General features: G+C 41.1%; 2 protein-coding genes across 2 annotated transcripts; one reads left to right on the plus strand and one right to left on the minus strand.

The window, feature by feature from the left end:
• Positions 1-1,910: 1,910 nt before the first annotated feature.
• On the minus strand, positions 1,911-10,811 carry klhl15 (kelch-like family member 15). Its single transcript, XM_083936182.1, has 9 exons — positions 10,798-10,811; positions 7,993-8,101; positions 7,181-7,319; positions 5,859-6,047; positions 5,549-5,773; positions 4,304-4,465; positions 4,001-4,210; positions 3,703-3,893; positions 1,911-3,622 (listed from the first exon to the last, which is right to left on the minus strand). The coding sequence occupies exons 2-9, from the start codon at positions 8,010-8,012 to the stop codon at positions 2,827-2,829; spliced, it is 1,932 nt and encodes a 643-aa protein (XP_083792308.1). The 5' UTR covers positions 8,013-8,101; positions 10,798-10,811; the 3' UTR covers positions 1,911-2,826.
• A 4,230-nt stretch (positions 10,812-15,041) lies between these two features.
• eif2s3 (eukaryotic translation initiation factor 2, subunit 3 gamma) lies at positions 15,042-23,315 on the plus strand. The gene is made up of 12 exons (XM_083935802.1): positions 15,042-15,149; positions 16,526-16,589; positions 16,678-16,805; positions 17,985-18,106; positions 18,215-18,309; positions 18,731-18,889; positions 19,809-19,943; positions 20,057-20,151; positions 20,942-21,086; positions 21,179-21,348; positions 21,505-21,677; positions 22,948-23,315. The coding sequence occupies exons 1-12, from the start codon at positions 15,081-15,083 to the stop codon at positions 23,009-23,011; spliced, it is 1,419 nt and encodes a 472-aa protein (XP_083791928.1). The 5' UTR covers positions 15,042-15,080; the 3' UTR covers positions 23,012-23,315.
• Positions 23,316-24,193: the final 878 nt, after the last annotated feature.

Below are 24,193 nucleotides of genomic sequence, written 5' to 3' on the forward strand. Positions count from 1 at the left end.
AGGAAAAAACAGGGAAAATGGGACCCTTTTTTTTAGGAAAAAACTGGGAAAATGGGACCCTTTTTTTAGGAAAAAACAGGGGAAATGGGACCCTTTTTTTAGGAAAAAACAGGGAACATGGGACCCTTTTTTGGAAAAACAGGGAACATGGGACCCTTTTTAGGGAAAAGGAACTGGGGAACATATGGATGACCCTGTCAGGAAGGACCTCACATGGCTGCAGCACTCACCATTTTGCAGAGATTAAATGATGGATAGCTATTAAAAAGGTATGGCCTTAATGGAGATGGCATTATGAACGCAGTAGAGTTGGTCAAGGATGACATCACATTAACAACCAATAAAAACCACCAATATCACTGCAGATTAAAGGTTGGTCCAACTCTCCAGTGTTTGACCACGGGAAAAATGCAGCTGTTTGCTCAGACGATCTTGGCGTCTCTCAGCCGTCGGTCAAGAGGATTTTGCTCCAGACGATAAATGTCCAATGCAGACCACAAATAGTGCTGCAGTTCATTCACTTCAGTCCCTCCACTCCTTAGTAAGAGTTGGTCTCAGAGGCTTTGGGAACAGGTTTGAAGAAATGACTCTGAACTAAGAACTTGTAGTGCTCTAAAGGGGGAACTCTTAGTGCTAAGATCAGATGTTTTGTGAATACGGCCCCTTGTGGTTATCCTGCACTCTGCTGGTTGACTAAGAGCTTCAACTTAAACACAATGAACCTGGTTTTTGTCGATGACAAACATGAAATGTGTCAGCACAGTTTACAGGGGAATAAACAGTGAACCTCATGCTAGAACAAGTTGTATGAAAGGACTTGATTTACAGGTAAAAAAAAAAAGAAAGACCTGAAATCATAACGTTATATTTAATATCAGGATATAGCGTGTTTTTTGCTAATTCAATAAATAAATAGTTTATATTAAATAACCACATTATTCCTGTGTGAAATAAATACTTAAGTATTTCCTCATTTTATCAAGAACAGCAGAGCAAAATGTCAAATTACGTAAATATCAATTTAATACAGTTTTACGCTGTTTTTCCAACATCGCGATAGAAACTATATAGGAATATATATATATATATATATATATATATATATATATATATATATATATATATATATATATATATATTGTTTTATCAAGTATCATAATCATAACTGTTCTATTATGGTTTCATGATTTCTATTTCTGCACTAAAGAACAATATATCGGTATCCGATATAAAAACCTTTTTTACAGAACATTTAATGCAGAAAACGATGCTTGAGGTGGTTGCATAGCTATTTATCTGTATTAATTTTTTATTTAAATCCAATTGACTGGTCGTTCATTTAGCTATTTGTTTTATTTCTCTCTATTCTGTATCTTCTCAGTGTTCATTTCTAGAACCGGTTGATAATAAAGTGTTTCTTCACCTGCTGTTGATCAGGGGGTTAAAGCAGGAAACCATTTATCCTGGAGGAACAATGTACTGAATTAAGAATAATATGATTTTAAAACGGCTTCATTATTCCTGAAATTGCTTTAGAAAGACATCATTGAGCACCAACCCCTCTGCTCTGGTGAAATTTTGTTATTGTTTCAGGTCTACAGAACAGGATAGGAAAAGCACGAGAAATTTAGGATCCGAATACAGAAATGTTCCTGAAATATTTTAACTGGCTGCATATTTCATGGTAGGGTTCATTTGTTTTTAGTTCATCTCTCATTAAATCCGCCGGTGGGTTAATTTTAGACACATGAATGCATGCTGTAAAATACTGCAGCTGCTTTGAAGGTTAGCTGGTAAAAAGTATGTGCATTTACACCCAAACAGCCCCAATAATAATAATAATTATTATTATTATTATTTTAATAATAATACAAGTTGAGGGAAGGTAGATGAGGGGAAATAAAGCCCTGCCAGTGATGAGACGCTCTGAGAGAAAGATCTGTCCTTCAAAATAAAAGCCCCTGTGGTGTACGAGCACCTGTTACTGTCACCACGACAGCACCTCTGAATCAACAATCATGTACCGTGTTGTATTTTCTTCAACTCAGTCAAAGAAGGAGAAACAGGGGGATGCAGAAAGACACAAGAGATGTTATATGAACATGAGCACAGTTGTGGTGGATTCTGGGAGAAAATAGCAGAATAAAGACGAAATAGCTGGAACGCACTGGAAGCAAATTCATGAATGAATAAACCTGAAAGTCTGTTTAACCTCAGTCTGACACTAGACTACAGTATATACTGTTATTAATTTGTATATTTTGATTGATTGAAATAGCCTTATCTCTCATTAACTTGATTGATGATATACAGGATGTTTGTCTTTAGATACACGAGGCAGAGACAGGATTTGAGGTTTCTGTGTCTGGTGAAATGAAAGAAATAAAATAAAAAAGGTCCCTTTGTAAATGCATCTGACGCTTCCAGTGCGTTACTGCAATCCTGACTAGACAGCCTAAATACAGGAGGTGAGCAGTAGAACTGGAAACTGACCTCAGTCCAAAAAACAAACCAGCAGAAATAAACCAGATTTTCTCACCACCGATCGTTTTTTCCCTGTATTTTTTCTGAGAAAGCTAATTCTGAAAATGTTCAAAGCTGAGAGATGGTTGACGGGTGACGTCTCACGCCCACGCTTCCATTGGCTTGGTTAAGAAGAGCGATAACGGCCCTGGGGCCATGTTTACCTCACCTGAAGGTAAGTGCTGGTCTCCAGTTAAAAAGCCTGCGTCAGTAGAGTTTCCGCCTGTCAACGCCTGACCTCCAGCGGGAGACTTCAGGCCCGTGAACAGTGCATTTCCCATTTCTATAAAAACGAGGCCGACCTCAGCTGCAGCGTCTCACGTGCTCCAGCACGTACTCTGGGAAGTGCAGGCTGCACACCTGCAGACCGTCCAGTTTGCAAGGCATCCTGGGATATTCGTCCTCCTTCCACTTGTTTTCGTCTGGGTCAAAGGTGAGGATGGAGTCACTGTAGTGGCCGTTGTAACACAGACCACCCAGCACCATGATCTGCCTGTCCAACACCGCCACCCCGTGGCCGCTGCGCCCGATGGGCATAGAGGCAAGGATGGTCCACTCGTCGGTGTCGGGGTCGTACACCTCGGTGGACGGGCAGCCCTGCGACTCGAAGGACGCCCGCAGGATGACGCACACGCCTCCGAACACATACAGCTTCCCGTTGTGAGAGATCATCTTGTGGAAGCAACGGGCATAGTTCATTTTGGATTTGTTCTCCCAGCAGCTGGCGTGGGTGCCGGGCAGCAGCGGGCCACGGCTGGCACGTGTCCTGTGTGCGTCTGACCCGCCTGAGCCTCCTCCTCCTCCTCCTCCTCCTCCTCCTCCTCCTCCTACTCCTCCCCCTCCACCGCCTGCCTCCCGCCCTGGATCGAACACACACACCTGTTTGGAGGTGGAGGAGGAGGTGATGCCGCCGGTGATGTACAGTTTCCCCTTGAGCACCGTTCCCTCGTGACCATACTTGTTTACGGGATACGGGTCTACAAACTCCCAGCGGTCCTCCGTGATGTCGTAGCGCTCCGTGGAATAGAAGGTCTCGTCTCGAGTGCGGCCCGCCACCGCGTAAATGAACTTGCCGATGACGCCTACAGCAAACTCTGACCTGCAAAAAACAAACACCACGAACGTGCATTGATAAATGAATAACTCATTCTCATGAAGTTGGCGTGGGGCTCCTCTCACCTAGGCACGGACATGTCAGCCATGCGTAGCCAGGAGTTCTGTCGAGGGTCGTAGCGGTATACTTTGGAGGAGGCGTGAAACTCCCCGTCAGGCCCCAGCTCCTCGCCGCCCAAAAGGAAGGCAAAGTTGTTCACGATCGCCAGGCAGTCCGGTCGCAGCGGCACCTGCGGCCCCTCCAGCTCCCACCACACCTGAGGGGTCAGAACACACTTTACATAATGTCACATGACCAGAGTTTCAGTACAAACACCAGAAACCTGTCACATATGCTTTTGCAGGCAGAGGGATGCGCAGACACCTTTGGGCGCTGGAGCAGCAGGATCTTGCTGTTGACCATACTGTGACCGATCATCCCTCTGAAGACGGCAGTCTGCGGGCGGACTGAGCGGATGCGGTTGGAGCGCGTCTCCACCAGAGGCTGCTGGTTGACATCATGGAAGTAGCTAAGCGCCTGATCGACCTCCTGCCTCAGCTGCCGGGAGTAACGGTAAAACTCTGACGTCTTCACCTGCGGCGAGGAAGAAGAGGAAGAGGTTGATAACAGAACACCAGCCATAACATCGGTGCACCTGTGGACTCCTCGTCAGAAAGCAGCACCAACCTTTTCAAATATGTTGGCAGGAGTCATGAGGCAGAAGCGGGTGGACTGAACAATGGTGTCGGTGTGCCTCCAGCGCCGCCGGTCGTGTCGCAGCCACGACTGGACGGCTTCATACAGCTCGATTTCTGGGAAGCGACTGAGAGCGTCGCTGTTTAAGTACGCCTGGTTAAAAGGAAGACAGAGAGAAGAAAGTTAACTTTATGGTGTGGCTGTCAAACAAGGTCAGTGTTTCCTACAGAGCAGATGGCAATGTGTGGTATAGGGCCGTACAGAGACCTTTTGAGGGGCAGGGGCTCTTACCTCTCACCTGTACAGACTGACAACAGATGATGATAGAAAGCACGACGAAATTACGCCAAAATGTTCTGAAATTCTACAGGGAAGGGGGACTGGTTTTATTATTATATATGGTATTATGTATATTATATATACAAAAGCCTGTTAAACTATGAGTATAATTTAATTATACCATTTAGCAAGAGATGTCTCTTACATGTAAACACTCCTTACCCTTCACATCCTGACCACTTCAAACCAACAGGTACTGCACACTTTGCACAGGAACACACCATCTTCTGCTTTATGCTGATCCCATGGAAGTTCAATGTTCCAGTCATGAACACATTTATCCTTACAGTGTAATTTGTATTGTTTTTTTTGTTTGGAATGGACATGTTTTTAAAAGAATATCAGCATATCTATATTTTCAGGAGCTGCACATTCACAAATGAGTGTGTTTACATGGACATGAATATCCAGTTTATGAGGCTTATGATCATATTCAGGATATGGTGTTTACATAAGCACAGAGAACTCCGGTTACTCATACTCTTTGTACACATGATGAATACCATTCTGTTAGAAGAGGGGCTGTTTACAGAAACAGTTCTCTCGCGCGCGCGCGCACGCACGCACGCACGCACGCACGCACGCACGCACGCACGCACGCACGCAATTTGTGCAATTAATGTTTTAAATAAGCAGCCTGACCTCATTTATATACACACAGCATAACTTGAACATGTTAGTCTTGAAGTCACTGAGAATTGAAAAATATTAAAACTTTTTTAGTAAAAAGTGTTTATTTTTTGCAAGTTTAGGATGAATAATTGTTGCCTTTTTGTCTTTTCCATCAGTTGATTCACACTACTCTGTTCTCATGCCAAACTTTGCCACACTGCCTTTAATTTTTGAATCAAATCCTGAGATACTAAATACCTTTCCCTCTACAAACAACAACCGTACCTGCAGTCTCTCGAGACTGAGGTAGGACAGGAAGTCGGGTCGGCTCATGAGGGGGACAAAGTTATCTAGTAGGAAGTTGTCAAGCTGCTCCTGGACGCCCTCCACGCCCACGCTGAAGTCCTCCAGGAGGCGCATGACCTCGGCGCAGTTCTCCAGACAGATCTTGGCCAGCAGGAAGGAGCAGCAGAACTCCACTGCCTCCGTCAGCTGGACGTACATGGCCGCCTGCCCAAGAGACAGGAAGTGAGGAAGAGGAGGAAGCAAGATAGAGAAGATTTATAAAACGGTGTCAGTGTGTGCGTGGGGTTACCTGAAGGATCTCCTGGACAGTGGGCATGCTGAGCTCCAGAGAGCCGTAGTACATGAAGCGGAGAATATGGCCGAAGCCAGCGGCCGTCAGCCCCTTCATGTGGATCTTGTCCTGGTCCCTCTCCCTCATGTCTGCTGTGAACATGACACGGAAGTAGTCGCTCTGGGTGGCCAGAAGCGCCTTGTGGGCCTGGAGGAGGACGGAGACACCAAATGGACATGCATTATTGACTTTTCCCCCAATCTTAGTCCTGATCCAGAGCTCTATTCTACACATCCTGCATGGATATCTCATGAAACTTTTTCTTAAAATCTGTGACAGTAAGCGAAATACAGACTCAAGGGATGGCAGGATATATTCTTAGCTTTGCACAAGGGAGCTGTAAAGTTAAATAAAACATGTTTTAATTTGATAGAGGAGAGTTGCTTCCATTAAAAGAGTTAAATGGAGGTTAGGGCAACTTCGTTTCGTCGCTAAAATAATTTTCTACCATCCAATGAGTTTAGATTCTTAACATTTGTAACTTAAAGCTGGGGTAGGAAGTTTTGTTTCAGAATCAGAATCAGCTTTAATGTCCAATTAGGTTGAACACATACAAGGAATTTAAAAGAAAATCTAGGAGAAAATGTAGTAGAAAATCTAGGAGAAAATGTAGAAGAAAATCTAGGAGAAAATGTAGAAGAAAATCTAGAGCAAATTGAGAAGAAAAACTAGCCTGAGACAGGAGACTTTGGCCATTACAACTCAATTAGGAGAGACCGATTCAAAAAAATAAGTCTCTTGTCTCAAAGAGAGTCTGACAATAAACAGGAGTCAAAGCATTTCTGCACAAAACTGAACAACTTTGCGTTGTTTTTAACTGCAACATGATACATAATTTGTTATATATGTTGTAGTATTTTTTCATATTTTTATGATAATTTTTCTAATAATGCTCTTGGCGGCAGTACTTTGCTTTATTGATTATTTCTTATTGTGCACTTGAACACCAAGGCAAATTCCTTGTATGTGAAAACGTACTTGGCAATGAACACCTTTCTGATTCTGAGATGGAGAGAAAAAGTTGCTCATAGTTTGAGCCTCCAGCTAACTGAAGCCAAAGGCTCCCAGCTGCAGATAATTCAAGTTCATTTTTCTGAAAATAGGACAATGATTCTCAGAGAGTTGCAGCGATCTATCGATACCAGGACCACAATGACGATAGGGATGATTAAACCTCTTCCAGCTTTAAATGTCATGATATCCATGCAGGACTGTGATATGTAGTATGTGTTCTGGGATGAGCTCTATGAAACACCAACACATATACTGTATCTGCGTACCTGGAAGTGGTGCTCCTCTATCAACAGTGTGACGTCCAGCAGCAGACGCTCCTCGTACAGCGCCCTGAAGCCCGACGACACACTCCCATCGTGCACCTGGGACAGGTACACCTCCACATCTACCCCTGACATAACACACCTGGGGGCATGATGGAGAGGGGTTAGAACAGACACATGAGACCACAACACTTAACTACAGCAGAGAAGAAGTATTCAGAAATAAACACTGCCAGTCCCCAAGGTAAAGATAATGTGTGTGTGTGTGTGTGTGTGTGTGTGTGTGTGTGTGTGTGTGTGTGTGTGTGTGTGTGTGTGTGTGTGTGTGTGTGTGATTTCTGCTGAATAAAGTAAGTGTGTGACTGAAAGGACATTCAATAGGGCGTTCAGCATTAAAAGCTCAGCACTTTGGCTGCCGCATCCTAACAGGCTGTTACTCTCTGACTGTGTGTGTGTGTGTGTGTGTGTGTGTGTGTGTGTGTGTGTGTGTGTGTGTGTGTGTGTGTGTGTGTGTGTGTGTGTGTGTGTGTGTGTGTGTGTGTGTGTGTGTGTGCCTGTGCTGACACAACCTGCTCCACTGCAACACCGGGAGATAAAAGAAAAACAGAGCAATTCCTGCATCATCATCATCATCATCATCATCATCATCATCATCATCATCATCCAACAACACACACACAGTTAAAACGTGAAACAAAACTTTCACTTAATTTCTGCAAACATACAAACAAACAAAAAAGGGTAAAAAACACACACATCACCTGCACATCTGCATAAACACACACATTAACAGATGAAAAACACAGCACACTCACCTCTGATTGGCCACGGGCATGTCAGAGGGGGTTGTCCGAGCCAATCAGAGGACAGTGCCCCTTGTGTCCAGCAGATGCTAACAATGTCCCTTTTCTGAGCGTTAATCACCTGGACGACAAAGTCAACACAACCGCCACATTAAAGCATAGACGTATGCAAAGTGCAATCATGAAACAAGAATGCAAAAGTATGTGGACATCCGAACTTCTCATGTTAACCAAGCGTGTCCACATACTTCTGGTCTGATTGTGTATTTCAACACAGGTCATCTCTTCACTTCTAAGATGTGATTACAAGAAGCAGAAAAATAGTGTTAATTGGAGGAAAATTCTAATTGTTTCAAATTCATGTTAAGATGCAAATGTTACATGATGTGCTCATAAAATTACAGTTAAAGGATTTAATCCAGTTTATTAATAATACCGCTGTACTCAAGTTTCTCACTGAGATCTAGGAATACTTAAGAGATCCGGAATTTCGCCGCAGGGTTGTCTGACAGTGGGAGCATCACTTATAGCCTGTCTGTGTGAGGACCTGTTGTGTTATTCAACCCCCTAATTAATGCAGCACAAGCAGACTTTATGTTTATTGTTTTCAGTCAGCTTGTTGTTGATTTTGGACATTTCCAACCGCACTTGAAGGCAGCTTCAGTTCACTCAGAGAAAGTGAAATAAAAGAGACAGAGACACTGTTCAGGAGCTTGTTGCAGGAAATAATCAGCTGTTACACAAACATCTGGAAAATACAGACTCAAGGGGTGGCAGAAAATATTCTTAGCTTTGCACAAGGGAGCTGTAAAGTTAAATAAAACATGTTCTAATTTGATACAGAAGAGTTGTTTCCATTAACAGAGCTAAATGGAAGTTAAGGAAACTTTGTTACGTTGCCAAAACTATTTTCTACCATACAGTGAGTTTAGGTTCTCAACTGTCTTCCGGTGTCACATTTTAGGAGCAGATTTATGACCTAAAGATGGGGTAGGCAGTTTATTGGATGTTATTGGGCAATTTAAAAAAAAAAAAAAGTGGTCTGAGAGAAAAGTAGACTTCTGCACCTCCTCTTGACTCTGTTGTCTGTCACAGTCTAGAAGAAAATCTAGAAGAAAATCTAAGAGAGAATGTAGGAGACGATCTAGAAAATGTCGAAGAAAATCTAGAGGAAAATGTCGAAGACAATCTAGGGAAAATCTAGATAATCTTGAAGAAAATCTAGATAATCTTGAAGAAAATCTAGCAGAATATATAGAAGAAAATGTAGAAGAAAATGTAGAAGAATATATAGAAGAAAATGTAGAAGAGAATCTAGGAGAATATATAGAAGAAAATGTGTGTCAGCCTGTGACAGGAGACATCTAGGAGAGACTGATCAAGGATGTTTACTGTTGACTGAACGGGACTCTCACACCATCTCAAACAAACTGTGATGCAGTGTGATGTCCAGTTACGTTTCTCCAAAAGTTAGGTCTGTCTCAACTGAAGCACCAAACCCCCAACAGCTCGAGGCAGCAGCATTCTGCCTCTGACATCTGTCCATTCAATGCATGGATATAAGTCCTGTTTGTTTGTGTGTATAATATGTATACAACAGAATAAAAAAATGTACCTCACCTCTGGAATTAAGGTTGAATGATCACCCAAACTGTCCATCACAGTTGGATTACTGAGGGTTTATTACCAGCTCTTCAGTCACACTACTGTCGGTTTTACCTCAAGATATAGTGGGGTTTTTTTACAATCTAACTGCTTACATGGCTTTATGTGGCGTGTTCCCAGACCTCTGCTTTTATTTTGACTTTAGTTGGTACAATGTTATCAAAACCAAACAATGGAAAAAAACTATGAAAAACAGTTTAATGTTGTTAACTATCATGACCATTTGAGCAGTTCATGAAAAAGGATGTTAGGACATTAAAGTGTAATTCGGGCATAAAATCATCCCATGGTCTTTTTCTGCACGTGTAACAACTATTACCAGAGAAATCCGGTAGAGTCGCTAACAGCCAAACGTGGCTAACAGTGTTTAGCTCGGGGCAGTACGTTGAAGGTATTAAAACGTCTTTTTTAACCACTAATACTGCTGAAAATAACAGCAAACCTCTGCAGCAGCATGAGAAGAGTCCCTACACAGAAAACAAAGCACCAATGGGCTCCTTCCTTTTGGATTGACTTTGGTAATCCACTTGAATGGACTTTACTATGAGAGGAGCTGGTACAGGGGCCAGTAGGTAAGTCTCTAAAACACTCTTTTAATAAACTCCAGATTCACTAACTACGTTGTGGGTGCTTTGTTTTCTGGTTAAAAAAGACGATTTAAGGCATTCACCGTGCTGCCTCGAGCTAATCACTGTTAACCACATCCGGCTGTTGGCGACTCCACCAGATTTCTCTGTTAATAGATCTCTATGGCTTATTTGATGTTAGTGCTGAAAATGCCCATGGGATGATTTTGTGCCGGAATTACACTTTAAATGTAGAACAGATTATGACAACTTTTCTGTACTAATGTGGGTCAAACTGGACTTTTTATGAATAGATTCCTCTTTTAAATATGTTTTAGCTCCTTTTCTTTAACTGGTGACAGGAGTGGTGTTATACTCTGTCGACCCTCTTCTCTGTGCACAGAGATAACGCTCAGCTACAGAACATTAGTCATCAACAAAAACCTCTAGCCTTCAACTATTCGTCAGCCCAGAATACAAAGAAGCAGGTGGTCTGGAGGAAGAAAGAGAGGAATGATGGGTAAAAAATGGAGGTAAATAGCTTTATGTTTTATCATGCAGTGTTGCAGAGAAACAAAGGTCCTACCTTTTGGAGCCCGGGCGAACAATCACAGGCTTTGACGGCTGAGCACTAAGGGGCCGCTCGCATTTCCTGTGTTTGTGTTTCCCTGGTTCTGACAGAGGAGACAAGAAGGAGACACATAAGATACTGCAGGAAGAAAAACGCAATCAAATGACTGACGACACATTCAGGGGTTTGCAGGTTACAGTACACAGGGTTCCTGCACCTTCAAATTCAAGCACTTTTCAAGCATTTCCAGGTGCATTTCCAGTCTTTGCCAGCACCTTCCAGCAGTGGTAAACTCCATATTTGTATCCAGAACAATCCTCGGTATTCAGTAGACTTATTGTGTCACTTGTTCATTACATTAAATTAGATGTTATTGTCCTATAAACAACCAACATGATGTTTGGAGACAGCTTTCTACAGAAGCACGACAATGAAGCTGATGAAGACCAGAGCTGGGTCTGTCTGACGTTCCTGCCTATAATAGGGAAGGTTTTCGTTGCCACCGTACTCTACGGGGGAATTGTTGGGTCTAAGTTTATCATAAATAAGTCATAGAGTGTGGGCTTTACCTAGTTTGTAAAGTGTCCTGAGATAACTTTTGTTATGATTTGGCACTATAAATAAAATTGAATTGAATTGAAAGGAAAACTAATGGTGCTTTCCAGTTGTACTCAGGAGTCGGGAATTCCGAGCTCCGAGTCGGAACTTTCAACTAGAATGACCCCCGAGGTCTGATTTCTGACTCGAAAAGTTGGACGATCCACACAACCCCCGAGTTGACATTTAAAGATGGCTGCCTCAGTTGTAAACAGTAAGTAGAAGCTCCTGTAATACGGTTAACCTCGTTTCCTCTTCCTCTGGCTCCTTTTTTCCGACTTTGTAACTGAAACGCTGATTACTTGGGTGTGACGTCATTTCCAGCTCCGACTTCCGAGGTAAATGGACACATCATAACTCCACAGAAATATAATCACTAACTATTCTGATCATCTGTTCATCAGCAAAGGTGATTTTTCATGAAAAAATGTCACTAAATGTTGTTTTCAATCTCTTTTCTCTGTGTGATATCATTAATGACATCATCATAGAACAGAACATTCCAAGCAGTTTCAAGCACTTTTCAAACTTTGAAAACCGCACAAAATCCAAGTGTTTCAAGGATTTCCAGCACCTGTAAGTGCAAACACCAGCTGTAATGCAGTCAGGACATAAACTTATATGCCATACATTAAAGCAGAAATGCATTTATTTTCACGTTCCTAGGGATGATCATATTTGAGAACGGGCTCCAAATTGTTCGTATGCATCCAGGTTGGTCACTTTCCTTTAATTCAAAATGTTTTTCATCATGAGAGAAAGAAAACGTGGCTTCATTACAGGATTAAAGATAACCGTAAAGCTTTATAAACCTACTCACTTTACAAAAACAGTCTCATCAGTGCTTTACTTTCACTTTAACATTTATTATATTGAGTCTTTTATGTCCTTAAATTGTACATTTTCCATTTATGTATTTACCTGTATAGTCCACATATTGTACAGTGTGTCACTCACATTACACACTTTCAGTCTCTATGTTTTCTATTCCTTTTGCACTGTTGATTTATTTATTGTATATGTTACTCCTGTACTTATGGCACTCTGAGTCGGAGAGAATCGTATTTTCACTTCCTCTGCATGTCTGGGACATACTACTGACTTTTAACGCCTGCAAAAAATATCATTTCACGTCAGGGTGAAACCCCAACAACATGCGTTATGTTGTACTGAAATAATATAAAAAGTCCACCGTTAAATTGGTCAACAGCTGATGTTAGCATGTTGCTCCCAGGTCAGTTAAATATAAAGGATTAAACATGACTTAGGTCTCAATAAATAAATAAATGTATAAGTAAACTTATAAATCAAAAAATACAGGAATAAATAAAAAAATACACAAATAAATGAATTAATAAATCAATGTGTAAATAAATTATAAATACGTAAATAAAGGAATAGATAAGACACACATTTATTTATTTACGTGTCCATATGTTAATGAAGTCAGACTTCCCATTTATTCATGCATATATTTATTTATTCCTGTATTTATGACTTAGGTCTCAATAAATAAATAAATGTATAAGTAAACTTATAAATCAAAAAATACAGGAATAAATAAAAAAATACACAAATAAATGAATTAATAAATCAATGTGTAAATAAATTATAAATACGTAAATAAAGGAATAGATAAAAGACACACATTTATTTATTTACGTGTCCATATGTTAATGAAGTCAGACTTCCCATTTATTCATGCATATATTTATTTATTCCTGTATTTATTGAGACTTAAGTCATGTTTAGACCTCCATATATGTAAAAAAACAAACCACATTGACCATGATGGGTATTGAAGACTAAACGTGACTTAAGTCTCAATACATATATAAAAGAATAAATAAATGCTTAACTTTTATTTCTACATTTTTGTTCACCTACATTTATTTCTTTCTGTATCCGTGTGTTCATGAGGGAGGAGGACAAATGTTATTTTTTTATTCCTGTATTTATGCATTCATTTATTGAGTCATGTTAAGTCATGTTTAGTCCTCCATAAACCACTACACCACCGGTAACAACAATGGGATAACTGGAGAAGCTCCTGCAGCTTGATGATGATGATGCTACAGTTTAGTCCTCCATAAACCACTACACCACCGGTAACAACAATGGGATAACTGGAGAAGCTCCTGCAGCTTGATGATGATGATGCTACAGAGACCTGACATGCTGAGATCAGAGCCCAGAAACAAAGACCCTTGCTCCACATGTCAGATCATAATGTGGATGATGTTTAAAAAGTAAATGTCACGATCATTAACAGTCACGACTCTCGGCTGTGGGGACAGGAGCTACCGGGGAAACAACCGGGCACCAGCTTTAGCTGCACAGATCCAGCCGTCTCACCTCGGCGGTGCGAATCCCCACAACACCTCTTCGACCAGGCAGCTCTGGCTCCGTCGGACATGGAAGTCGCGGGTTTGATTCCGGGATCAGGAGAGCGGGCGGCAGCAGAGGTGCTCTGCCATGTTATCGTCCGTCAGACCCCCTCACCGATAGACACTTTAAATTAAACGGGTAACAAACACACACAGCGGTGCACGGGCTTTGCAGACGCCATCTTCTGCACCGGCGTCATTTCCCTTTTGGGCGGAACTGAAGGGCGTTGTTTCGTTGCAGCAAAGATGGTATATGTGAAAGATGTGTCACTATCAAACGTGTAGTCTTTTGTTGTTGTAGTTTTTTTGTTTTATTTTATGTTTTTTTTTTTTTAATGATTCAATATATCAATATAAACATTACTTTGCTTACAGAGTCATACACAACATCAATAAAGTATTTCAACACACAATAATTACATACATTATGAGCTTTTAAATGTATGTAATTAGTGAAAGACCACTGTAGGAAAAGGAGAAATGTTTTGTGTTTCCAATTATCAACTTATTTTTTGTTTTGTTTGTTTTTCATCTGTTGAATTATTATTATTATTATTATTATTATTATTATTATTATTTGTATCCGTTTAAATGCTGGGAATTGTTAAATCTGGAAAAATATAAAAATATGTGAAATATAGGGGGGAAAAAAGAAAGAAAATATTTACGGGTATATCAGGGGACTTTTATTTCATAGTTTCACATCTATTCATATATTTCAGTGGACTCTGTTTCACTTAATGTTGTGTTTATACATATTCACATATGACTTTACATTTAGACACATTTAAACACAACATTAAACGTGAGGGCAGGTAGCCCAATATCTGTTACGGTTCGTTACAGAACTACAGATATAGAACTTACAAAACGCCTTTTGATGACGCCACTAAACCACGACGGACCTAACGCATGGATCACGTATATATATATATATATATATATATATATTTACTTTTTGGAGTAGAAAAATACTCAAAATATGCCCAATCTGCGATGAACAACAATTTTATTACATGAAATACATTTTAAAGTAAAAAAAATAAAACGAGTTGCATCAGACTCACTCAGGACTCACTCTGGGAAAGGACCCCGTTTCTTCTACTTGGATGAGTCACGCGCGTTGCAAATCACATCTTTGTCATTTGAGAAAATAAATAAAAATTATTGAAACATAATGCGATCATCTACCAACACCAGAAAGGGAACATAATTTGATGTAGTAACTGACTTTTGTAAAAAGAGAAATAGCCGTTTTCAGCTGTTAATCAGGCATTTGCCGGAGCCGCCTTCTTCATTCCCTTTTCATTCAAGATGGCGGGTGACGAGTCTGGAGCAACGCTTGGTCAACCTCATCTGGCTCGACAAGACCTCAGTTCTCTGGTAAGTGTCTGTTTGACGGTTTTCATAGCTTTGTAGTTCAATATCGGTGGTTGTCGGTTCGTCGTGTTGCCAGAACGGTCAAACAGAAGGACATTATTAACGCTAACGGTCGCCGGTGCTGCGCCGCCACCAGTCGGCACATGACGGCAGGCCAGGCCAGGCCCGGCGGGGCGGAGAGCGATCCTTCATACAGCCGCTTATAACGACGTTACACTCCATCATATGTCAAAATGAGAATAAAGGTTGAATGTATATTGTACATTTATAGCGCCGAATTATTCCCCATCTTTTTTATGTTTCATTAGTGTATGTTTAGCCCAACTGGATCAAAAAGTAAGCATCCTAAGCTAAATTAAAGTAAGAGTAAAATCTATGAAAATGTCAATAATGTTCGTGATGGTAATGGAAGTAGAGGTGTGGTTCAGAATAATCCCACCTTTTGTCAACCTCCAAACGTTACATCAGCATTTGATAGTACATTTATGAAGTGTTTAGATGTTAGATGAATGTGTTGATAATGGTGTTGGCAGGATATGGGAGTCAGAAGACAATAAAGTTAAGTGCATTTTTGTGAACTATAAAGCTTTTTTTATATGTTCTTTCTTTTCTTAAAATGTATTTATTAATGTTAGTTACCAGTTGGAATAGCCAAAAATGATACAAAATAAGATAATCTTTTACTGGTCCAAAAATTCAGGAAGGCTTAAACAAGTACAGATAGATGGAGAAAAATCTATATGTAATATTATGAGGTAGACTATTTACAATGAGAATAACAGAAGAATTAAAAATGGAAACTCTACAAGAGCAATTTAATACAAAGTTATGAGGTAAAGTGATAATGGTTGGTTGGGCAATATGGCCAAAATCTCCTATCCCAAAATAAGACATTTTCTTATCTGGATAATGATATATATCACAGTTCAGCATGTTTTCGGGAAATTCCATAAAGAAATAATGTATACGAAAAAGCCGTATGTTAAAGTCTATTTTGTATACTTCTGTGTTAGTGAAAAATAAAAATAAGGTGCAGTAAAGCATGTTGCCGCAAAGCATATACATTTTATATATTATATAATCAGATAAGAGAGTATAAAATCTTAAGGGGAAATTTTAAAATGTGTACACAACAGACAGCAGTACAAGTTTTGCATGAAACTAGACCAGTCTCTGCCTCGATTTGATTTAACTTTGAGTGTCCACCTGACAGAGTCAGTTGTGGGACAATGTTTTCATGTCTGTCTGAACGCCGGCTCCCTTTGTTTCTATTTACCTCCAGGATTAAAGAGAGGGAGGCAGCTGTGCTCTGCTCACAGCGTTGCCCTGTGTTGTTTTTCAGTGTGCAATGAGTCTTATGTGTGTTTTTCTCTCGGCAGGATGTGTCCACTCTGACGCCGCTCTCTCAGGAGATCATCAGCAGACAGGCCACCATCAATATCGGTGCGTGTGAATCGGGCAATCATCCATCAGCTGTTGTGTTTTTACTGCTTGTGTTGACTTGTGTCCTCCCCTTCTCTCTCTCTCCCAGGCACCATCGGTCATGTGGCCCATGGAAAGTCCACAGTAGTGAAGGCCATTTCTGGTGTTCACACTGTCAGGTTCAAGAACGAGCTAGAGAGGAACATCACCATCAAGCTAGGATATGCTAATGCTAAGGTAAGCTGCACTGGGGATTCATTTTTCTAAAAATTCCGGACCTTTCCTGTCTACCTGACCTTGTCCTCTTTGATTTTAGAGAGCTTGACCTGTATGATCATGGCTTTTTCTATTTTAAGTTAGAATAGGATTTATTCATGCATGCACTATATTAATGCTCGGTTCATTCTAGGGATGGGCACGAGTTAATTCCAAGATCGAGGGATCGCATCAGTTCCTCCAAGGGGTTATCGAGTACTGTATTTTTCGGACTTTAAGTCGCACTTTTTCATGGTTTGGCTGGTCCTGCGACTTATACCCAGGTGCAACTTATATTTTCAAATATATAGTTTCACATGTTCATTAAAATGGAAAACGGTAATCGAGCAGCAGAAAGAAAGTTTGGAGTGAGCGAGGAACCGGGAGGACCTTCTTGTTACCGCTTCATGCAAGGCAACCGCCTTTTTATCAGAGCCCGGACCCACATAATGCGATTTATAGTCCGGAAAATTAATCTTTCTTCAGGAATAATGATGCACAGCAATACAGCCTACCCAACATCTAATGCTTATTCTCAATCAAAACAGCCACAGTTCTCCTTTAAGGATTTATTTTACACAACTACAACTTTAAAACATTGTTTCCTTATAAAAGGTACAATTGCTCCCAATGATCCGTCCTGCTGTGCTGGTGCTCCTCTGGCACAGAGGTGGCAGGTTTCAGCAGCTGCTGCCACAGACACTTTTTTTGTCCTGGTGCCTGTTGGACTTCTACTTCAATGGGTTTTTGAGGACCAATGCACGGCTCGTTCACATCCATATTTTCAAACTAGTCCTCCTGAAGAGGACGTCCAGTGCCTCGTCGTTGCGGCTTTGAATGTCACTGCTTTCCCCCTCCATGTCGTCTGGGCCTTGCACAGTAACCCCATCATGTAGGTCACACAACTTCTCTGGTGAGGAGAAGAGCCGGTTCCAAAAATTTTAGGTGTTTGTGTCTCGGGTCAAACGCACAAGCAAGAGGTGCTGCATCCATACACAAAAACCTTGAGTGCCATATTTTACCAGTCTAGTTAATTTGAAACCAGGGCGACTCGAGGAATGGATCAGACCCGCTCATCCCCCAGTACATATTAAACAGGGCATAAACTGAGTTTTGTTCTTTGCACGTCAAGTCTAACTTGATTTGTCCGTGTTCTTGCAGGTCTATAAGCTGGATGACCCCAGCTGTCCCCGGCCAGAGTGCTACAGGTCGTGTGGCAGCAGCACTCCTGATGAGTTTCCCTCAGACATCACCGGCACCAAGGGCAACTTCAAACTGGTCAGGTAAGACTGAGGAGAGGGAGAGAAGGGGAGAGAGGGAGGGAGGGAGACCATTTATTTGGTGGGGTCCCAAAGTCCACATTCAGACTCTTACAAAATCTTTCCTTCCAGACACGTGTCGTTTGTTGACTGTCCTGGTCACGACATTTTGATGGCGACCATGTTGAACGGAGCCGCCGTCATGGACGCAGCCCTCCTGCTTATTGGTAAGTCTTTGGTTGCTTAACTTTCACGGTAAGATGTTGAAAACACCATTTCAAATATAGTCTACTCACTTTAAATCTTTAACTGCAGCCACATTTACATTTTGAAATAGTACATTAACAGTATAAAACAGTTATGCAACAGCATCAGAAATGGGCAACATTAGCACCTCCCCTCCAAACGGAAGCCTTGCAGTATTTTTCAGTGTTAAATGTTGCCAAATTAATCACATTTTGCTAACAAATTACAGTATTGACTTGCATACTCTCAGATACCTAGTCCAGCAGTTCAGGAAGTATCAGAAGCATTTTCAACACTAATATCGGAACAACTCTTCTCCAACCAGCAGGACAAACTTAGTTTGCATGTTATTTACTTCTGGTTTCCTCTTAAATCATCTGTTTTATTGTTTTTGTCTGTCAGCGGGTAACGAGTCGTGTCCTCAGCCCCAGACGTCAGAGCATCTGGCCGCCATCGAAATCATGAAGCTGAAGCACATCCTCATCCTGCAAAACAAGATCGACCTAGTAAAGGAGAGCCAGGCCAAGGAGCAGTACGAGCAGATCCTCGCCTTCGTCCAGGGTGAGTCTGCATGAACCTGCACTCTGAAGAGCCAGGTCAGACGTTCAAGTCTTCCTGTTTTGTTTTTTTTTAGAAGAAGAAAAACATCTCATGAAGTCTGAGTACACCTCCCAACCGTCTGTGTGTATGCAGAGTACAAATGTAGAGTGTCAAAGAAGGTAAAGTTTCCTGCAGGAAAATAACGATTTTTGTCACGTTTTTTACACTGATTTTTAATTATTTTGCAAGTTACTGAACAGAGCAACCAAAGGATTTCCCTATGTAAAAATATAGCCCTAAAATAGGAAATATATAACAAAGCATTTAGACCAAAGAACCTTTCTAAAAAGATTTGAATCATTGTGCAATTTTTCCAACTTAACAAAGAGCTCCCTAAAGCTGCCTGTTGCCTCTGCTGGCTGCAGTGGATGGTCTTCTCGCAGTTTAACTCTCAGCAGACTGTTTAGGATGCTGTCTCTTTAGATCTTGAAAAGGTTTGTTTTGTTACCATCTGATGTGTGTGACTGCGTGTGGCAGGTTTTGGTAGAAGTTGATCTCTGTGAAGTGCCGGCACTGCCTCCCTGTTACACACATTAGGAGTCCGCTGGGAGGGCACGGTGATGTGGTGCGCTGTGGTTAGCGCTGTCGCCTCACAGTAAGAGGTAGAGAAGGGTTCTTGGTTCGAATCCCGGCTGGGGCACTTCTGTGTGGAGTTTGCATGTTCTACCCGTGTTTGTGTGGGTTTTCTCTCTACCCAGCCTTACGCCCAATGTCAGCTGGGATGGTGCATGGGACATTTATCTTTTATCTAGACCCTCATGTGTCTGCAGAGCGTAGAACAGCAGTGGATAAAATGTGCCCTATAGACAATACTACGATCTTGTCGCCAACCCCGACTTTAAACTGTGTTTGTTTCTGTTTCTGTGTGTTTCTCCTGCAGGCACGGTGGCAGAGGGCGCTCCCATCATTCCTATCTCGGCGCAGCTGAAGTACAACATCGAGGTGGTTTGTGAGTACATTGTGAAAAAGATCCCAGTGCCAGTCAGAGACTTCATCTCTGAGCCCAGACTCATCGGTAAGAAGAAACCTCAGCTGCTGCGTGTTTTTGTTGTTCTCCCTGTCATGATCTTTAATTCAACACCCTCAGTGAATCTGTGTGGCATTCAATGAAACCCTTCTGTGTTCCAGTCATTAGATCTTTTGACGTGAACAAGCCCGGCTGTGAAGTGGATGACTTGAAAGGAGGCGTGGCGGGAGGAAGTATCCTGAAGGGCGTGCTTAAGGTCAGATTTGATCCGGACACTTCTGCAGATCCACAGTTCAGACTGCTTAAACTCCAGCACAAAAACATACGCAGTTCCTCTGGTTAGAAATGTGGCTTCTGTTTCAAAGATGAAGATGGATAAATAAGTGTATTGTTTGTATTATTTTATTATTGAGTGTGAATAATAACAGAATTCATCTTTGTGTAATATTTGTTTATGCACCTGCTCCCTGACTTGGTTTAATAAACTAAATAGACAACTGCTCTACAGGATTAGTCAGCACGCGTCCTGGGAAACCTGGACATTTAGACAATAGCTTTCCAGTCATGGAAACACCAGGGAATAGATTCAAATGAGACAATATCCTGAAAATAATCTCTGTTGTCCTTGAAATTTTTACTTGTTTTATAGCCCCACACTGAGACCTATATTTAGTTTGAAACTCGACTTGATGGACGGGTTAACTGCGCTTCAGAGCAGGTTTACCAGACGCAAAACGGAGCGCTCCCTTTTTATTTTCTGCTCCCGTCAGTCAATCTGCAGAAAGGAACAGACTTGCAGCAAGCGACTTTATATCTTCCAGAGCAAAAGTCGGTTAAATGTGCCAGTATTAGGCTTTCACTGTAAATGATATGACTGCTTGTGAGCAAGTGCTGACCTGTATTTTCAAGAAAAACTCCTGGAAAATGATTTATTTTCTCCTGCAACAAACTTTCACAAAAACAGATGTGTTCAGTTTTTATTTACAGTCTTTTTGGAGTTATCTGTCACTTGAGTTGACTTTTTCTCTCCTGTGTGTGACCTCCAGGTGGGTCAAGAGATCGAGGTGCGGCCCGGTATTGTGTCAAAAGACCACGAAGGAAAGCTTATGTGCAAACCCATATTCTCCAAGATCGTGTCTCTGTTTGCTGAGCACAACGACTTGCAGTATGCCGCGCCCGGAGGCCTCATCGGTACGTCCACACACCTCACCCTCGATTTAACCCCGAGACCACTGAAGAAGCAAACCGAAGCTGCAGATGTGACGCTGATGTTTTCTGTGCAGGTGTGGGCACTAAGATCGACCCGACATTGTGCCGGGCAGATCGTATGGTCGGTCAGGTTCTGGGGGCCGTCGGAGCGCTGCCAGAGATTTTCACTGAGCTGGAGATCTCCTACTTCCTGCTCAGGAGGCTGCTGGGCGTCCGCACAGAGGGAGACAAGAAGGCTGCGAAGGTGAGACATGCAGCATGGGAAATGTAGTACAAAAATGTCTTAAATATAAGTCGTGATACTGAAAGGGTTCATTTAAAACGGTTATCTAAAATTGTGTGGGTTTAACTGTGTCATGATGACGTCTTTTTTTTTTTTAACCTCCTCGTGCCTCTGCAGGTCCAGAAACTGTCTAAGAACGAGGTGCTGATGGTGAACATCGGCTCACTGTCGACAGGCGGCCGCGTCAGTGCGGTGAAGGCTGATCTGGCCAAGATCGTCCTCACCAACCCCGTGTGCACAGAGGTCGGAGAGAAGATCGCTCTGAGTCGACGTGTGGAGAAACATTGGCGGTAAGAAACAATTAGCATCTAACTTGGTTCATGTTTTCCCACATGAACCAAAAACACTTTAAAATGAGTTTCACCAGTCCAAATGTTACATATTCAAATCAAATATAGCTGGTTACTTATAGACATGTTTTCCTTAAGGTACAGCTGAGAAAAATAAAAGAAAAAGGTAACACCACAGCTTTGCCTTAACATCACAACAACTACGGCAAGTGTGAGTGGACCAGTGGCGATTGCTCTAAGACTACAAGGGAAGCTCAGCTTCCCATAAAATGTCCCCAAAAAAAAAAAAAGAAAATGTGTTGAAATCCTAGCTCTGCTGCCATTGAGAGGATACGGGTCAAGTCCCTGGAAAAGATGCCTAGTTGGTACGACAAGGTCACAGATCATTTTACTAAAAAGGAACGAAGGGTAGAATTTCCATATAAATAAACAAACACATTTATGATGTAGGCCCTAAAAAATGAACTTCCCCTCCTTGAAAGACCAGCAGCTGCCACTTGTGTGGACAAACAGTGCTGCGCTGTCAGAACTTGTCAACTCTCTTAAAGAGGCAGCACATTGTTATTTAAGTTACTTTATTCTCAGGTTCAGATGTTACATTCAATTGTTGTGCACAATTGTTTTTTCTTAAAACAAATTAATAAATAAATAACAGTTCAGTACATTTGTATCTGTGTTCATTTGTTACATTTTGTTTTACAAAGTTAGGAAAGTAATATAATGTGAAGCCTGAGGTGTACACTTTATTAATTCAACAATGGTATCCGATCAGTATTGGGTATCAACCATATAAAAAATGGAATAAGCCTCTCCGCCGGGGTCCATTCTCTCAACTTGATCCAATCATATTCGCCTCTGGGAGCCGCCATCTTGTCAGACTTTGACTCCTCCTCATTTCCTCTTACCAAAAAAGGGCATTGATGTGACATTGGGGGGAGGTAGCCACATCCGTCTGGGTGACGTTTACAGAATTAGCCACATTATCTCCACCGCCAGAGAGCTAGGCTAACAGAACACGCTACTAGATAGACAGGAGTGGGGGTCAGTGTTGAGATTTTTTCTGGGAACGGGAGTTTTTTTTGTTTTGTTTTTTGTAACAGGGAAATAAATACTGTTTAAAAAAATAGAAAACTTGTCATGAGGCCTCAAGAAACAAAAAGCCTTCATGAATGAATTATTTTCATATTCATCGCGGCAATTATGCTCACATTAAACTGTCTAAACTTTTATATTGTCGTCTAACTGGCTCCTTCTCCGTTTTCTTCCTCAGTCTGATTGGATGGGGACAGATCAGGAGGGGAGTGACCATCACACCAACTGTGGACGACGACTGAGGAGAGAAAACACACACACACGCCCCAATCGGCTGGATGTCACAACCATCTCTCTTCTTGGCTTTTTGTTTCCTTTTTCTGCTGTTTTTATTTGTTCCACACGGTGGACAGAAGGGAAGCACATCTGCTCTTCTTCCTCAGCAGCGACATGAAGAGTTTACCCTTTCTACCTGTTGTTAAGAAGAAGAGCAGAGGAGGCCCTTTAGACGCTTATTACATCCCTCCAGAGAAACACCTGAAACTTCATTGAGTACAGAAATGATCCCGTACAGATTTCAGTGCGATCTAATAAAATACATTTGAAAGAAAAGTTCTCGTCTGTTTTTCCAGTTTCATTTAGTCTGACCTGTAAATAGAAACTAAGTGCAGATAACTAAAACTTTGAGGTCATGTACCTGTGTCTTGACAACAGGGTTCATACAGAGGCTTGAAAGTTCTGGTGTTTCGACACCAGCACAAACGCAACAAAAAAGCTTTTTCTATTTGAAATGAAGCAATCTCACTTAATTGTTTTGTTTACAACAGTTTAGATGTGATGATAAAAGCTTCCAGAGTTCGAAATCTTTGGTTTAGGTACCTTGAAAGTACTTGAATTTTACTTTTTATTTATTTATTTCTTGGGCAGTGTAAACAACAAAATGTCAGCATGAGTATTACAATTTTCCTTTTTTTTTTTTAAATCCCCAGCTCACCCTTCCTTGCATGACATCATACCAATACATACTTGAAACAATAGAATAAAATAATACAATTAAAAAAAAAAAAAATAGATTATGCCTTTAAGAAATGTTACAAAAAAGATTACAGACAAGAATATATAATAGAATATAACTAGTGAATGAATAAAATAAGTACATATGTTAGTAACACATAGATATAAATAAAGCTCCACATTTAGCAGCTGCAATATTAAAGTAACTTTTATGTATTTGTCTTCTTCATAGAAATAAAATGCTTTACAAAGCAAAATTGAAAAAGACAAGAATAGGAAAAGTACAATTTTGATAATATAAATTAGCAAAAAATGTGAAAAATTGGTTAATAGGTAATAACTAAAGGCAAAACATTACACATTACGTTTCCTAATTTTTCCTTTTCACATAATCATAAGCCAATAATATAAATGATATTGTTCTGTGTTTCTACTTTCAGTGTATTTGGATGCTGACACTTTTTATTTCT

The sequence above is a fragment of the Echiichthys vipera genome (genome assembly GCF_963691815.1).
Source record: "Echiichthys vipera genome assembly, chromosome: 21".
In the NCBI taxonomy this organism is placed as follows: Eukaryota; Metazoa; Chordata; class Actinopteri; order Perciformes; family Trachinidae; genus Echiichthys; species Echiichthys vipera.

What these genes read in the sequence shown, in the direction of transcription:
- klhl15 (XM_083936182.1), bottom strand. Translation starts at nt 8,012, where the DNA reads ATGCCCGTGGCCAATCAGAG. An exon ending in TAGAGGAGCACCACTTCCAG is followed by an intron (nt 6,048 to 7,180) that starts GTACGCAGATAC and finishes GTCCTCCTCCAG; the next exon opens with GCCCACAAGGCGCTTCTGGC. An exon ending in TGCTGCTCCAGCGCCCAAAG is followed by an intron (nt 3,894 to 4,000) that starts GTGTCTGCGCAT and finishes CTGACCCCTCAG; the next exon opens with GTGTGGTGGGAGCTGGAGGG.
- eif2s3 (XM_083935802.1), top strand. Translation starts at nt 15,081, where the DNA reads ATGGCGGGTGACGAGTCTGGAGCAACGCTTGGTCAACCTCATCTGGCT. An exon ending in TAGGATATGCTAATGCTAAG is followed by an intron (nt 16,806 to 17,984) that starts GTAAGCTGCACT and finishes GTGTTCTTGCAG; the next exon opens with GTCTATAAGCTGGATGACCC. An exon ending in CTCTGAGCCCAGACTCATCG is followed by an intron (nt 19,944 to 20,056) that starts GTAAGAAGAAAC and finishes TCTGTGTTCCAG; the next exon opens with TCATTAGATCTTTTGACGTG.